This window comes from Copadichromis virginalis, linkage group LG7 (assembly GCF_057382275.1).
Source record: "Copadichromis virginalis isolate Kocher_CV1m ecotype Utaka linkage group LG7, C_Virginalis_male_GT1.1, whole genome shotgun sequence".
In the NCBI taxonomy this organism is placed as follows: domain Eukaryota; kingdom Metazoa; phylum Chordata; class Actinopteri; order Cichliformes; family Cichlidae; genus Copadichromis; species Copadichromis virginalis.
The window spans coordinates 37020149-37036682 of NC_140624.1; the positions used below are offsets into that span (position 1 = coordinate 37020149).

The 16534-nt window shown below is 40.5% G+C and overlaps 1 protein-coding gene across 2 annotated transcripts in view; it reads left to right on the forward strand.

The window, feature by feature from the left end:
- lrrtm4l1 (leucine rich repeat transmembrane neuronal 4 like 1) overlaps positions 1-16202 on the forward strand; it is a 65700-nt gene extending 49498 nt beyond the window's left edge. Inside the window, exon 3 of one of the 2 annotated variants that reach the window (XR_014921382.1) lies at positions 15512-15573. Coding sequence is in view for 1 of the 2 variants with exons in the window: in XM_085463259.1 (XP_085319385.1) it covers positions 15512-15577 (66 nt within the window). In the remaining variant the exon portion in view is untranslated. Of the gene's footprint in view, positions 1-15511 lie in introns of both variants that reach the window. The other variant, XM_085463259.1, reaches the window with a different exon arrangement.
- The last annotated feature ends 332 nt before the right edge of the window (positions 16203-16534 follow it).

Here is a 16534-nt window from a genome sequence, read left to right on the forward strand (position 1 = left end):
TCCAAATTTTACATTTATACATTTCAAGTCACTGTAAACATGTATGGATGAGGTGTACAACAGTGAATGTCGGCAGCCTTGTGTTAACAAAATAAAATAAATATTGTATGCGCTGTATTTCCAGTGGTATTGTGAATCTTGTCACAATACCACTGTTCTGCGTTCTTGAAGACAGAACGCAGAACAATACGATCAGATTTTGACCCACAATACAGTGCCATCTGGAAAGCATCTGACTGGCAGAAGCTTCATTTCTCAGCTTGCAAACATATTGCCAATACAATATAGCATACCTGAATAGAAAAATAAATATAGAATGGAATGCGATCAGGCATGAATTTCTTTCCTGGATCTCGACATTATTGAAGCAGTGTGGAATCATCTAGACACAGAATGGAACAAAAGGCAGACAGTTTCTTTGAATATTGTCCAAGAACTACTTGGTGCTTAAAGAAATTACAAGGTTATTTCAAAATATGTACTTCAAAGTTGCTGTTTGTTTGTTCTTTTACATTTGTACAAACTCTGTTTTTGCTTTATATACAGTATGTGTAGTTGCCCAGATCCCAATATTTCTATGTAGCACTGTGAGCAACAAGTCACATTTGACAGACCTTGCTAAAAACTAAATTAGAGGTCCTTAATGGATGAATTTCAAGTCATTGGTGGAGAGTCTATTATTTTACCTTATACCTTTTATTTCTACTGAACACTGTTATATAAAGAGAGCATCCTAATTACTTGTCTAAGGAGCTTGGAAAGAAAAGCTTCAAGCTTAAGTTGCTTGAAGACGTTTCAACTCTCATCCAAGAAGCTTCTTCAGTTATAGGGTCAAATGGTGGAGAGTCCCAGATTTAAGCTCTGTGGGACTAACCCACCCTATCATGTGATTTCCTGAGGTCAGAAATCACATTATTGGGTGGGGCTAGGTTTCACAATGAGTTCACCCGAAACCTTGGCTGATTGTGACCTACACCCATTTTCACACCTTGGCTCATGTCATTAGGTAGAAGATCATTAGGGGGTCCATTGTCCCTCTCTGTGGGTTACTCCCACAGAGCTTAAATCTGGGACTCTCCACCATTTGACCCTAGAACTGAAGAAGCTTCTCGGATGAGAGGTGGAACGTCTTCAAGCAACTTAAAGAAGTCCAGACGCTTTTCTTTCCAAGCTCCTTAGACTACGCTTACTTGGATGACTGAGAACCTTCACAGACACCCTAATTACTTCAAACCATCTACAGATATCTTTGTTCACAGTGGCTTTTATATTGTCATGTTCATGCAGAATAAGTGTTGCAAATTATTAACCAAGAAATACGATTGGTTCCTAAAGAATAAGAGGATTGAGTATTTGTTTTTGTTCCAGAAAGAAAGTCAGACTGAGGGCTTTTTGTAAGTATTCATGCTGTAGAGATCAAGAGCTTATACAGTGGGGCAAAAAAGTATTTAGTCAGCCACCGATTGTGCAAGTTCCCCCACCTAAAATGATGACAGAGGTCAGTAATTTGCACCAGAGGTACACTTCAACTGTGAGAGACAGAATGTGGAAAAAAAAAAAAATCCATGAATCCACATGGTAGGATTTGTAAAGAATTTATTCGTAAATCAGGGTGGAAAATAAGTATTTGGTCAATAACAAAAATACAACTCAATACTTTGTAACATAACCTTTGTTGGCAATAACAGAGGTCAAACGTTTACTATAGGTCTTTACCAGGTTTGCACACACAGTAGCTGGTATTTTGGCCCATTCCTCCATGCAGATCTTCTCGAGAGCAGTGATGTTTTGGGGCTGTCGCCGAGCAACACGGACTTTCAACTCCCGCCACAGATTTTCTATGGGGTTGAGGTCTGGAGACTGGCTAGGCCACTCCATGACTTTCAAATGCTTCTTACGGAGCCACTCCTTTGTTGCCCGGGCGGTGTGTTTTGGATCATTGTCATGTTGGAAGACCCAGCCTCGTTTCATCTTCAAAGTTCTCACTGATGGAAGGAGGTTTTGGCTCAAAATCTCACGATACATGGCCCCATTCATTCTGTCCTTAACACGGATCAGTCGTCCTGTCCCCTTGGCAGAAAAACAGCCCCATAGCATGATGTTTCCACCCCCATGCTTCACAGTAGGTATGGTGTTCTTGGGATGCAACTCAGTATTATTCTTCTTCCTCCAAACACGACGAGTTGAGTTTATACCAAAAAGTTCTACTTTGGTTTCATCTGACCACATGACATTCTCCCAATCCTCTGCTGTATCATCCATGTGCTCTCTGGCAAACTTCAGACGGGCCTGGACATGCACTGGCTTCAGCAGCGGAACACGTCTGGCACTGCGGGATTTGATTCCCTGCCGTTGTAGTGTGTTACTGATGGTGACCTTTGTTACTTTGGTCCCAGCTCTCTGCAGGTCATTCACCAGGTCCCCCCGTGTGGTTCTGGGATCTTTGCTCACTGTTCTCATGATCATTGTGACCCCACGGGATGAGATCTTGCGTGGAGCCCCAGATTGTGGGAGATTATCAGTGGTCTTGTATGTCTTCCATTTTCTGATGATTGCTCCCACAGTTGATTTTTTTCACACCAAGCTGCTTGCCTATTGTAGATTCACTCTTCCCAGTCTGGTGCAGGTCTACAATACTTTTCCTGGTGTCCTTCGAAAGCTCTTTGGTCTTGGCCATGGCGGAGTTTGGAGTCTGACTGTTTGAGGCTGTGGACAGGTGTCTTTTATACAGATGATGAGTTCAAACAGGTGCCATTCATACAGGTAACGAGTGGGGGACAGAAAAGCTTCTTCCAGAAGACGTTACAGGTCTGTGAGAGCCAGAGATTTTCCTTGTTTGAGGTGACCAAACACTTATTTTCCACGAATAAATTCTTTACAAATCCTACCATGTGAATTCATGGATTTTTTTTTTCACATTCTGTCTCTCACAGTTGAAGTGTACCTCTGGTGCAAATTACTGACCTCTGTCATCATTTTAAGTGGGGGAACTTGCACAATCGGTGGCTGACTAAATACTTTTTTGCCCCACTGTATGCTGACAGACTGCACTGTGCTTCTATTAGTCAAAGCCCGTCCAATCAGGCTTTTTTATTTACAGTCTATAATTATATAGAATTTGATGCAGTTGACAATATTGTCCTATTTGTCTTAAAGGGCTTTTTCTGTTAGGGTAAGGAAGTTTTCCTTTAACTCTTCTCTGACCTTTGGGGTTCTGCAAGGCTCAATCCGAGACCAGTTATTATTCTCTTTTTAGATCCTTGCTTTAGCCAGCATCTCAATCTTTTTTTTTTTTTTTTGGCATTTCTTATCATTTTTATGCAAAAGACATTTAGCTGCATATGTCTTAAGCCTCACCAGCTGGATATGCTGTCCAACCTAGTTCTCTTTTTATCCCAGATAACTGACTGGCTCTCCAACAATGACCTTGTTTTAAATTCCAATAAGACTGAGGTCATGATTATGGCTCCTCCTGAAAAGCTTTTAAGAATGAGTGCAGTGATTGCTTCCTTTTGTTCATCTGCGAACTCCAGTGTTCACAATCTCAGTGAAATATTTGATCACATTCCTCTCTTTCTCTCACTTAGGGGACACTCATTTGGGAGCTATAGTCTGTTCCCCTGAATTGGAGGAAATTTGTTCATGCATTTGTGTCATTGCATCTAGATTACTGTAATATCCTATTTACCATATTAGATAAATCATCTCTTTCCCACCTCTAAGCGATACAAAATGTTACAGCCACGCTCATTACATAATCTAGCAAACAAGTTGACATTACCCTAATTTTATACTTTCTATATTGGCTTCCAGGTATTTTGAGAATTAATTTTAAAATTCTCATACTTTCAGTGGTGGGAATGAGAATCAGCACCTCCAAATCTGAGGCCATGGTCCTCAGCCAGAAAAGGGTGGAGTGTCCACTCCGGGTCAGGGACGAGACCCTGCCCCAAGTGGAGGAGTTTAAGTATCTCGGGGTCTTGTTCACGAGTGATGGGAGAAGGGAGCCGGAGATCGACAGATGGATTGGCGCAGCGGCTGCAGTGATGCGGCCGCTGTACCGGTCTGTTGTGGTGAAAAGAGAGCTGAGTGTAAAAGCAAAGCTCTCAATTTACCGGTCAATCTACGTCCCTACCCTCACCTATGGTCACGAGCTGTGGGTAGTGACCAAAAGAACGAGATCGTGAATACAGGCGGCGGAAATAGGTTTCCTCCAAAGGGTGGCTGGCCCCTCCCTTAGAGATAGGGTGAGAAGTTCGGCCATTCGGGAGGGCCTCAGAGTAGAGCAGCTGCTCCTCCACATCGAAAGGAACCAGTTGAGGTGGTTTGGGCATCTGACAAGGATGCCCCCTGGGCGAGGTTTTCCGGGCATGTCCCACCAGGAGGAGGCCCCAGGGCAGACTCAGGACACGCTGGAGAGATATCTCTCAGCTGGCCTGGGAACGCCTTGGTGTTCCCCCGGATAAGCTGGAGGAGGTGGCTGGGGAGAGGGAGCTCTGGGCTTCTCTGCTTGGGCTGCTGCCCCCGTGATCCGGCCCCGGATAAGCGGAAGAAAATGGATGGATCATACTTTCATACAGAGCATTAAATCGACTAGCTCCAGACTATTTATCTAATCCTAACCCTAACCTACTTCTTATTAAACACACCATTGACACCATGGTGTGTGACCATTGATTAACAACCACTGACCAAAACCCACTGATCAATGGCCGTGAGTACCATTCACAGAGAGTTGGGGAATGGCTGCAATCACAGCATTGTAAGATGGCAAAAGATGTACCATTAGGCCCCCTCCTTGATTCAGAGATGGTCTTTCCCTTTTCACGTAAATGGCTTCCTTGACTCCGCACTCAAACCAACGTTCCTCCCTGTCCAAGATGTGTACATCCTCATCATTGGAAGAGTGTCCACTGGCCTGTAGGTGTAAATAGACTGCAGAGTCCTGGCCTGATGAGGTAGCTCTTCTGTGTTGTGCCAGGAGGATTGCCAGGATTTATACATCGGGAAAACCAAACAACCTTTGGCGAAGCGGATGGCACAACACAGAAAAGCTACCTCATCAGGCCAGGACTCTGCAGTCTATGTACATCTACACCGGTCAATGGTTGTTGATCAATGGTCATGAGAATTTGCATAATTAACATTAAGGAACTGACCTCCCAGCCCATTGTTCTTTCAGTGGGCTGGTTTCAGTCATTATGCAAATGTCTGTTTATAAGATTGGGGAAACCTGCAGTCAGCTGAGACTGAAGAAGTCACTTGGATGAGTGACGAAACGTTTCTCCCACAAAACGCTACGTCCAGATGAACAGAATCAACTTTTGCAGAGATACATTCGACTCTGTGGACTCGTTCAAAACTTTAACCAGGCCTTCTTTTTTAAATCCTTTTTGTTTTTTTAAATATGGTTTTGTATTCCTACTAAAGTGTAATTCTATTAGCTTTCATATTTTATTGTGGTTACTCCTAACATTTGCTTATTTTATTGTAAGGCACTTTATGTCCGTGAAAAATATTCTATAAATAAACTGTACTGAGTTACTTATAAATAAATAAATAAATAAATAAATAAATAAATAATGTTTGTGTGTGGATGAAGTATGCGAGAAAAAGAATTTAAATCCATGTATTTTTACTGAAAAACAAAGAAAAGTACAAGTAATTTTAATGAAACTCTGAAAACAGCGTGGCAAACTCACACAACTCTTTCTCTGCTTGTATATAATTACATAGAAAAAACCTACTAAAAAAAAACACCATCATTAAAAGCTTCATAATTATAAATGTTTCTCTTATGCTACATAGGCATACCAGTGAACAAATGAGCACTTTTAAGACTAAGTCCTGGTCTTTTCAAGAACACAGGTTACATGTCCAGAGCTGAACCTACTTTCATCCACCCCCCGCTAAAGCGGTTATGTTTTTAATTAGGATACTAATTAGCATTGTGCAAACATGATGTAATTAGTTTGCTCTCAGTTAGGACAGCTGGAAGTAACACAGACATATGCCTGCCACACTCAAAAGGATCACAAGCTTCTTGCTCCACTCAGAGCACCAATTACCCTGTTCTAATTCTCCGCCCTGTTTGTGTGAAGTTGCACGTTCCCTCAAAGTCCCTCAAAGGCAGGCAGACAATATGAACTTCACAGAATGTGCCAATTGTGAAATATAAAGTTAATGAGACAAAGGATATAGTTTAATTTTAAGTTATAAGTTTATGTATGAAAATAGCCACTCTTGTGTGTTCATGTACATGAATGGAACACCTCTAACCATCAACAAGGCAGGAAAATTAAAGCACCACAACCAGGCATATTTTTACTCAAAGAAAAACAAAGAACAAAACACAATAACAATTAAACAGGGGAGCTCTTTCTGGGGAGCTAATGCCCATACAGTGGGGCAAAAAAATATTTAGTCATCCACCGATTGTGCAAGTTCCCCCACTTAAAATGATGACAGAGGTCAGTAATTTGCACCAGAGGTACACTTCAACTGTGAGAGACAGAATGTGAAAAAAAAATCCATGAATCCACATGGTAGGATTTGTAAAGAATTTATTCGTAAATTAGGGTGGAAAATAAGTATTTGGTCACCTCAAACAAGGAAAATCTCTGGCTCTCACAGACCTGTAACGTCGTCTGTAAAAAGCTTTTCTGTCCCCCACTCGTTACCTGTATGAATGGCACCTGTTTGAACTCATCATCTGTATAAAAGACACCTGTCCACAGCCTCAAACAGTCAGACTCCAAACTCCGCCATGGCCAAGACCAAAGAGCTTTCGAAGGACACCAGGAAAAGTATTGTAGACCTGCACCAGACTGGGAAGAGTGAATCTACAATAGGCAAGCAGCTTGGTGTGAAAAAATCAACTGTGGGAGCAATCATCAGAAAATGGAAGACATACAAGACCACTGATAATCTCCCTCGATCTGGGGCTCCACGCAAGATCTCATCCCGTGGGGTCACAATGATCATGAGAACAGTGAGCAAAGATCCCAGAACCACACGGGGGGACCTGGTGAATGACCTGCAGAGAGCTGGGACCAAAGTAACAAAGGTCACCATCAGTAACACACTACAACGGCAGGGAATCAAATCCCGCAGTGCCAGACGTGTTCCGCTGCTGAAGCCAGTGCATGTCCAGGCCCGTCTGAAGTTTGCCAGAGAGCACATGGATGATACAGCAGAGGATTGGGAGAATGTCATGTGGTCAGATGAAACCAAAGTAGAACTTTTTGGTATAAACTCAACTCGTCGTGTTTGGAGGAAGAAGAATACTGAGTTGCATCCCAAGAACACCATACCTACTGTGAAGCATGGGGGTGGAAACATCATGCTATGGGGCTGTTTTTCTGCCAAGGGGACAGGACGACTGATCCGTGTTAAGGACAGAATGAATGGGGCCATGTATCGTGAGATCTTGAGCCAAAACCTCCTTCCATCAGTGAGAACTTTGAAGATGAAACGAGGCTGGGTCTTCCAACATGACAATGATCCAAAACACACCGCCCGGGCAACAAAGGAGTGGCTCCGTAAGAAGCATTTGAAAGTCATGGAGTGGCCTAGCCAGTCTCCAGACCTCAACCCCATAGAAAATCTGTGGCGGGAGTTGAAAGTCCGTGTTGCTCGGCGACAGCCCCAAAACATCACTGCTCTCGAGAAGATCTGCATGGAGGAATGGGCCAAAATACCAGCTACTGTGTGTGCAAACCTGGTAAAGACCTATAGTAAACGTTTGACCTCTGTTATTGCCAACAAAGGTTATGTTACAAAGTATTGAGTTGTATTTTTGTTATTGACCAAATACTTATTTTCCACCCTGATTTACGAATAAATTCTTTACAAATCCTACCATGTGAATTCATGGATTTCTTTTTTTTCACATTCTGTCTCTCACAGTTGAAGTGTACCTCTGGTGCAAATTACTGACCTCTGTCATCATTTTAGGTGGGGGAACTTGCACAATCGGTGGCTGACTAAATACTTTTTTGCCCCACTGTATATTCTAAATTTGATTGCATAAATGAATATTTTTAAAATATTAGACATTCCATTGTGAAAAAGAACAATCAGTTGTGTAAAAAAAAAAAAAAAAAAAAAAAAAAAAAAAAAACAGGCAGCAGCGGCTGTGTGTCTTCTGAGCGACACTGCAAAGCTGGATTTCCAACCAGAAAGGTTGTTAGAGACAGGGCTGTGGGGAGGTTAACTGAGCACTATCCTGTTCTGATTTTGACACACAGAATGCGCTGTGTGTCAAAATCAGAACAGCTGTGGTTTGGGCAGCTGCCTAGGTGCAGCTCTGGCTGCTTCAGACCTCAGATGCACGAGAAGAGAACGAGGGTGAGAAAAAGATGGAATGAATAAGCCCACCTTAATTAGGGTACATGAGTGAATAGAATAGATTTTGTCTGGGGGTTTTTTGTTTTGTTTTGGGCTCTTTCAGGTCATTTTAATACACTTTTTATACATTTTTATACATTTTTATTTTTATACCACAGCCAAATTCTGTGGTAAACAATCAAGGCATGATTTAAATGCAGAACTTTAGGATCAATTAAAGTGCTTTAACAAAAGTACTGTGTTAACTGTTTAGGAATTATTTCCATTTATGTACATAGTCCCACATTCTCAGATTATCCAATTATACAAACCAACCTAATTTGAAATATATAGGTTTTTGTCCGGGGTTCCCCCCCCTCCCACTTGGAATAACCTTAAATTCTCTGGACTTCATACATGAGAGCATCTATCAATTGCAGATTTTGACAGTGACTTTGCCAAAGGATTCTGTGATCATTCACTTTAGTTTTCTTTAATGATCTTCCAGGCCTTTGGGTGTTAACCAGCTGGCAAGTTCATTCCATTTTTTCCCTTCTTTGCACCAGATTGTTTTTCTACTCCTACAGTTTTTATATCTCTTTGTCTTTTGGTCTAAAGATGTCCTCCTTCGCTTGTATTTCATCACTATACAGCTCTTCACAGAGAGTTCCAGTGAACAGCTACCAAATACAAATTGGCAGCTTCTGATTCCAAATGCCTGGAATCAACTCGGGATCATTTATCCGCTTAATTTGTCCCAAGATAATAGGTGGCAATATAAGTGGTTGTGAAGCTGCTTGTCATTCAATTGTATGACTATGTTTGAGTGGACTTTAATTCCAAAACATTTAATAGAATACTTTTGTGAAATAGAAACTGACATCTGCCCACCACAGAGCATATATAGAGAGAATATAAATAGCATATTACAGAGGACTGATATTTTCAAAGAAATGCATTTTAAGTCACATTTTCTTTTGTTGATTATCTGGAATTTTTTTCAGAATTAACTTTAATGGAAACCCATCCTCTTTTCATCCTGCACCCATATGATTTTGCAACTATGATTCTAACACAAATCAAATAGCCAAATAATGAAGTCATTTGGCAGCACTTTGTTTACAGAGCATGGTTTCAGATAATATTCTGCAAGAATGAGTAACAAAAACACCAGCAACCATACAGCCAATATACACAACACAAATCACTCTCACAGCACTCACAGCCAGTACATTCCCTCACAACATAAAGTGTCAATTATAAATCCTAACTAGTGATCAAGAATATAGGTTTTACAGGTGTGTGTGTGTGTGTGTGTGTGTGCGCAAGATATGATATAGGAATTCTGAAATCGGCAGTCACAAACCCACAGAGATGGGGGTTATGCAGTGGGTCGGTGTGAAAGTTAAGAGAGAGAGGATTTTGGAACTAGACTGGAAACTTTGGATTTGCTAGGTCTCTAAAATGAAATTATTGTACTGGCTTGCTTCTGACACTGAGGTCCAAATGCTGAAAAAAAGCAATCGCATGTCAGTGAACAGAGACTAAAGACAGAAGCAAGCCTAATATGAAAGCACTTCACAGCGTGTAGAAAGCTTGCTCAAAGGTTGGATTAAAACACCTGTCAGTCCATGATGAAAATCATAAAACAATCCTTGGAAACTCATATTGCCTTCAAAAAACTTGATTAAAGGTTTGAATACTATTAAAACTGTAGGCCTAGTAGTTGTCAAATTATGATTTTAGAACTAGATTAGATGTATTTGTAGCCTAAAAAAACTACAAAAATGTTCTGCGGTTTATTATAGCATCCCCTTTGTGCTGTTTTTGAAGTCTTTTCAGTCTGTTAAATTAGTGTCAAGATTTTAGCATTGCATTCTATCTGAATCTAATATTCATCCACACGTATTTTAGACTGTTAAAATTATATACTGAAATTAAATATAACTGATCATTCAAAACCAGCAGGCTCAAATATAATTAACCTTTATTTTCAAATCTTACAATGTCAGATGAAATGAAACATGACTTTCACCATGGATTTGATTTTTGTGCCAAGATCAGAAAGTACAAAACACAAAAATAAATACATAGAGATAAATAAGAACTGTTTATCAAACGTTGAATAAATACATCTGTACACACTTTAACAACTTGGTCATTTTTGGAACAACTAATTTCCCACTGCTAATCAAATACAGAAGGCCATAGAAACTCTTAACCACTAATGCAATTTAGGCATACAGTGGGGCTGGCGCCTAGCCCAGTTGTCATTGGTTGAGAAGCAGGGTATGCTGTGGACAGGTTGCTAGTCCATCACAGGGCTAATACATAGAGACAACCACATTCACACCTATGACCAATTAAGAATCAACTCTTAACCTTGTATACACATCTTTAGACTGCAGTTGGAAATCAGAATATCCAGAGAGAACCCATCCAGGCTTAGGGGAAACATACAAACTCTACACCAGAAAGCCCCAGCCAGCAGATTGAAACCCAGAAACCTTCTTGCTATCTTGAATTTATTCATAGCTGTGTAGAGTAGTGCAATACTTATTTTACTCAAAAAAGAAAGCTTACAAGCAAAGGGCTCACATTTATGGGCCCTGGTTGTATGCATACTTTTTCAAGAAATTATTAAGTCATACTTACATTGACTATGGAATACTCTTGTACAAGCAGGCTTCATCTGAAAATTAATTTCACTGTTATCGAGAGTGACAGTAAAAGATTAGAGTAGAGTAGAGTACTGGGGATACTTATCAACAATATCAGCCACAACTGTTTAATACATGAGTTGGAATGTGGGACTTGATTCACTATGAATAAATCATGAGCCTTCATACAGTACTACTTTTGGGGACATGCTTTGTGTTTCAAAGTAAGGGCCTGCACTTTTATAGCGCTTTACTTAGTCACTATGGACCCCAAAGCGCTTTACACTACATTCAGTCATCCACCCACCCATTCACCCACCTATTCACACACTGGTGATGGCAAGCTACATTGTAGCCACAGCCGCCCTGGGGCGCACTGACAGAGGCGAGGCTGCCGGACACTAGCGCCACCGGGCCCTCTGACCACCACCAGTAGGCAACGGGTGAAGTGGCTTGCCCAAGGACACAACGACCGAGACTGTCAAACCTGCAACTTTCCGAGTACAAGACGAACTGTCAACTCTTGAGCCACAATCGCCCTAAGTAATGCCACTACAGCAGACGGCCCTAGATTTCTGTGCCAGGCCTATTCACAATGTTACTCCTTGAGAGGCTGAACCCTACACATCACTTCTGTCCCCAGTAAATCTGTATAGGGGGACTGATGAGGTTGGTGCTACAAAAGCCAAGCCATCTCTGTCTGTGTATTCAGGGGGAACTGTCCATTTTGAAACCACCAGGATCAACGCCAGCTTCTTATGTCTTCTTTTCTGAACAACTAGCAGGACTGCACAAGCATCCAAGAGGGTGGATGGTTACGGGTTGGCAAGAGATCTAAAATGACAAAGTAGACGTGTCATTTGGATAAAAAAAAAAAAAAAAGAAGAAATCTTCCTCAAATTTTTGGATTCTCTTTTGGACTATCTTATCGCCTAGTGGCTTTACTGTGGACATTAAGTTTGTCAGTTCAGATGCCTGGAAAGGGCTGCAATGTGGGGGAGATTTTGTGTGTGTGTGTGTGTGTGTGTGTGTGTGTCAGTCACAGTGAAATAGGTTCTCTGTGATTTTCAGTTGTAAGTAAACAGCAGCTACACTTCTACCACATATTGCAATTTTTCAGTGGTGGGAGGCAGGGACCCCTGAATATAGAATTTATTGAGCTTTTTCCCACCTGTTTTAAACTCCGGGAAAGCTACTAGAAAAAAGAAAGCACACCAGCGTATGTGTTGCTTCATTGAATATACCAGTAGTTCCTGCAGAGGTTTTAGCAAGCAGGTGAAGAAGTCAAATGCCCTTGCAAATACATTTTGCTATGGTTTTAAAAAAAAAAAAAAAAAGGTCAGCATTGCTCTCCAGTTGTCCTGCTAAACAATGGTGGGAAAGCAACAGGAGAGAAAAAATGTCATTTTTCTACAATAAGAAAATACTTAACTGCTTAAGTGAAGTCCGTTTTTCTGATGACTGGTGACAAAACTTCTTCATTGCTGTGTAACGGCAACCTTCACTGTTTTTTTTTTTGTTTTTTTGTTTTTTTGAGGGGGGGGATAGGACAACCTTCACTGTTGCTGTGAAGGACGTTAATGATCTTTTCTTTTTTCACCAGTAGAAGTGATTTGAATGATGGAGTCTGGAAACAAAGATATTCTTAGACATCCAGCATGTGAGGATATAAAACGTATAGCTTTAGAAGCCACTGACCATTTAATGGCTGTTTGCACTGGAAGTGTTTGAAGAGGTATAAGCTTAAGTGTTTATTACAATAGCACTCATTTGCCCAAGCAATTCAAGAAAATCATCTTGAAGGACCATAATGAGTTTTGCAATAGCTCAGCTCAGATGTCAGTAGCCGTGAAGGAAAGTCTGCACTGTGCTAAAAAGAGGACATTTTGCATAATTGCAGTGCACAAATGCAAGACAACAACATAAAGCTCATTAATTAACATGTGGAAATTGTGGGCTTTTATCATCAGTCCTCACTTCTGCCATCACTCAGCAAGTTATGTGAAGAATAGCTCTTGAATACAGATTAAAATTACAGCCATTCTGACCACATTCTGTAATGTTCCAAGTTGTTTCTGGAATGCAAAGTACAGACTGTGCAAACTGTAATCAGGACCACTACAGTTCTGCATCAATTTATATTTGGTTGTGATGTGTTGTTAGGGGACCTCTTTGCCCATCAATGCACAGAGCAGGAGAGCAGCAGCAAAAGCAATAACAGCCCCGGGTGCAGAACAGAGAAGGCATCTGCAACAACAGACTTTGGATAGAGTTACTGTAAGTGTCAAAGTGGCTTGTAGCCACAGCAGCAACTATAGGCACACTAAAGCAACTTAAAAATGATATGTGCCAATTGGATGCATGGGAGGATATCAACTGAGTGCATTTGTGAATCTACCAGGATTGCAGGCACATCTGTTACATGCATATTTATGAAGATCTATTCAAGACCTTTCCATATATCTTGCTGACTGATGGCTGAAATTCAGTGCTTGTTTATGCATATATAATTGTATTTTTTTATAAATCTGTATAAAGTAACTTGTACACCGTGCCAGGATTTGATTATGTTTTACAAGATGAACAAATGACACTCATATTCTGCATACTGTTTGCAATGTGATAAATTAAGTCTGCAATACTGATTAACGGCAGAAATTACTGAGTGGATGATCTGATGGCACAGTACCTGATAGGATTATTTCCTTCCATTTAGGCGTGTGTCTGCAGAGAGTTGTGCACTTTATTGTCTCTGTGTTGCTACACATGTGTTCAGAGATGCACAGTCTGAGGTTTTGCTGCAAGTTGTTTCTGTTTTTGTGCTGTGTTGAAATTGTCTAAGGTATGACAATTTGTGCAGCTGTCTCCACTTCTTTCACATCCACCTGAGAGGTAGATAAAGAGTGGAGTGAAGACTTGTCAGCCTGTTTGATAACGTTTAAATCAAAGTTCTGCTCGGGGCATACTCGTCTGAGCCCTTTGTTACAGAGATCTGCTTCACACTGACAACAATCTCAGCTTGAGCAGCAAAAAGTTGAGCTGGAATAATTTTGAGCAGATTCAGAAAGCTTTAGAAATTGCTTAGCCTGTCAAAACTCTGAGCATTTTTTTTTCATATTAATGCAATGTGGATTTACCTGTAGCCAAGTCACAAATAGGCTCTTTTAAAGGTTAAGTTGTAAAGGGTCTGAGAAAAAAAATGCTCAGAGGCAAAATTGGATAAGGAGGTTGAGTGTGCCTTTGCCTTTTTTTTTTCCGTGTGGAGATCAGTTCATAGCAGGTTAGAGTAAAATGTCAAACAAAATTCTTACTTATTTGCAGCATCTCAACAAGGTTGACTTGACCTGTGGGAAAGCACTGACATTTAAACTGTTCCAAATTATTCACCTGTGATGATTTCTAATTTACTTTTTCTAGTGTATCCAATGTGCTGTGTGATAGAAATGAGCCTTTTATTATCCCTGTATTTAGGTGTGACCATGCACTTATCCCCCAGGGTGCACTCTGCACAGGTCACCAGGTCTATCAGAGAATTAACATGGATAGAAAGACAACTGCTGAGAGCATGACCAAAAAGTTGACTCTGTTCATCTTGACTTTTTCAGTGGACGAAACGCTTCGCCACTCATCCAAGTGACGTCTTCACTCTCAGCTGACTGCAAGTTTCTCCAGCCTTATAAACAGTACATTTACATAATGACTAAAACTAGCACGACTAACGAACAATGGCAATGTTCGTCGATGAACCTTATAATAAGGTTCGTCCATAAAACATTTCTCCCACTGAAAACACTATGTCCAGAGGATCAGGAATTAACCTTTTGTGATTTTCTTACCTGGATGATTGAGCATGCATCAAGATACTCAGAGCATGGTGGTGTAGTGGTTAGCACTGTTGCCCCACAATAAGATAGTCCTGCGTTTTAATCATGTCTGGGGTCTTTCCGTGTGGCATTTACATCTTCTCTCCAGCTACTTCCTCCCACAGTCCAAACACACAGATGAGGGATGGATGGATATGTATAATGCAAAAGTTACTCTATATTTTTTTTTCAGGAACACGTTGTTCTAAAAACAAGAGTCTGGAAAATAACGGGGGAAAATGCTCCTCTTTCAATAACCATAATAATTCATTAAAATTGTTATAATAATTAATCCAGTTGTATGTTAATCATCAAAGAGTAGTAAACAGTTACCGACTAAAGTGAAAAATTTAATCTTTTAATTTCAGCTTTAATTAACATTTTCAAAAAGAATACTTGTGCTGAGCTGCCTTTTAATCTTTGTGAGACATTTGGGAAGTCACTCCACCTCAGCCTTCCAAGTTATCTAAGCTTATGGGATTTCATCATCTGCTTAATTGCTTACCCTAATTTGCTTTGCTGGCACTGTCACAGCCCCATTGTACTGTTATCAAATCACTGGGCACTGTAATTAACTTTACATTGTAACCACCACCTCTGTAACTGGTGCAGGCCAACTGTTAAATGGTCTTCATTGTATTTTTTTTTCTGTTCTTGCAGAATGAGTATACATGTCCACGCCCCCTACCCGGTGCCTGGTTGGGAGATTTGCCTACCATCCATTAACCCTCAAACGGACTGCTTTCGGATGATGCAGCAAACCACAGAGACGCAAGGAGAGAGACATGCAGAGAACCCACCAGGATCCTACTCCCATAGTTCACATTTAAGGACACACTTACAATGGCATTCCATGCTAACAAAGGCAACCACGGACCAACACAAGGAGACACTACTGTCTTTTTTTTTTTTTCTTAAAATTTTCTAATGTCTTTTTTTGGCCTGTGGTCTTTGGTCATTGGCTTTGCTCCGTTCCATCACATCGCTTCATCACTACACAGATACTGACACTGATGATTGTGAACATACAATCTTACTGTATGTTGCACAGTAGACCTTTTGATGAAAACTCATGAAAACTAACTGGATGATTATGAACAACAACCAAGCTTATTGTATAGATATTAACAGCTTATTGTCTCCATGAGGACAACGAGGCACTGTACAAATTCAAGATGCTTTAAAAAGTGTAAACCGAGCAATGAGTCGTCAATGAAAATGCACTGAACAAGTAATGGTGATCTGTTAACTAATTAGTTAACTAATCTGTTAACTAATTTGTGTATAATTTAAAGTGGGCTTGCATATTTTGTTTCCATATGAAGCATTGTTCTGTCATTTTTCACTTTTTTTACTTTTTTTTTTTTTTTTTAAGAAAGACTATTCAAAGGCTATGATGTAAATGTGCCTCACTGGAGCAGAAAATTTATGGAACGAGTCACTGAGTTTTTAAGCACCTGCCAGTAAAGAGGAAGTCTGACGTCTGGTGGAAATTAAGTAAGCAGCTGGAATCTCCATTTGGAGCTTGTGGAAAATTGCCTGAAGAAGGCAAACTATCCCCCAGCCAATAACATTTGGTGAAGATGTTTGCTTATTTGCTTTTTTGAAATTATTTTTTTAGGTTGTCATAAACTGCAATCAAACTTTGACTGTCTTGTACGATTTGGAGGACAGCAAGGGCAA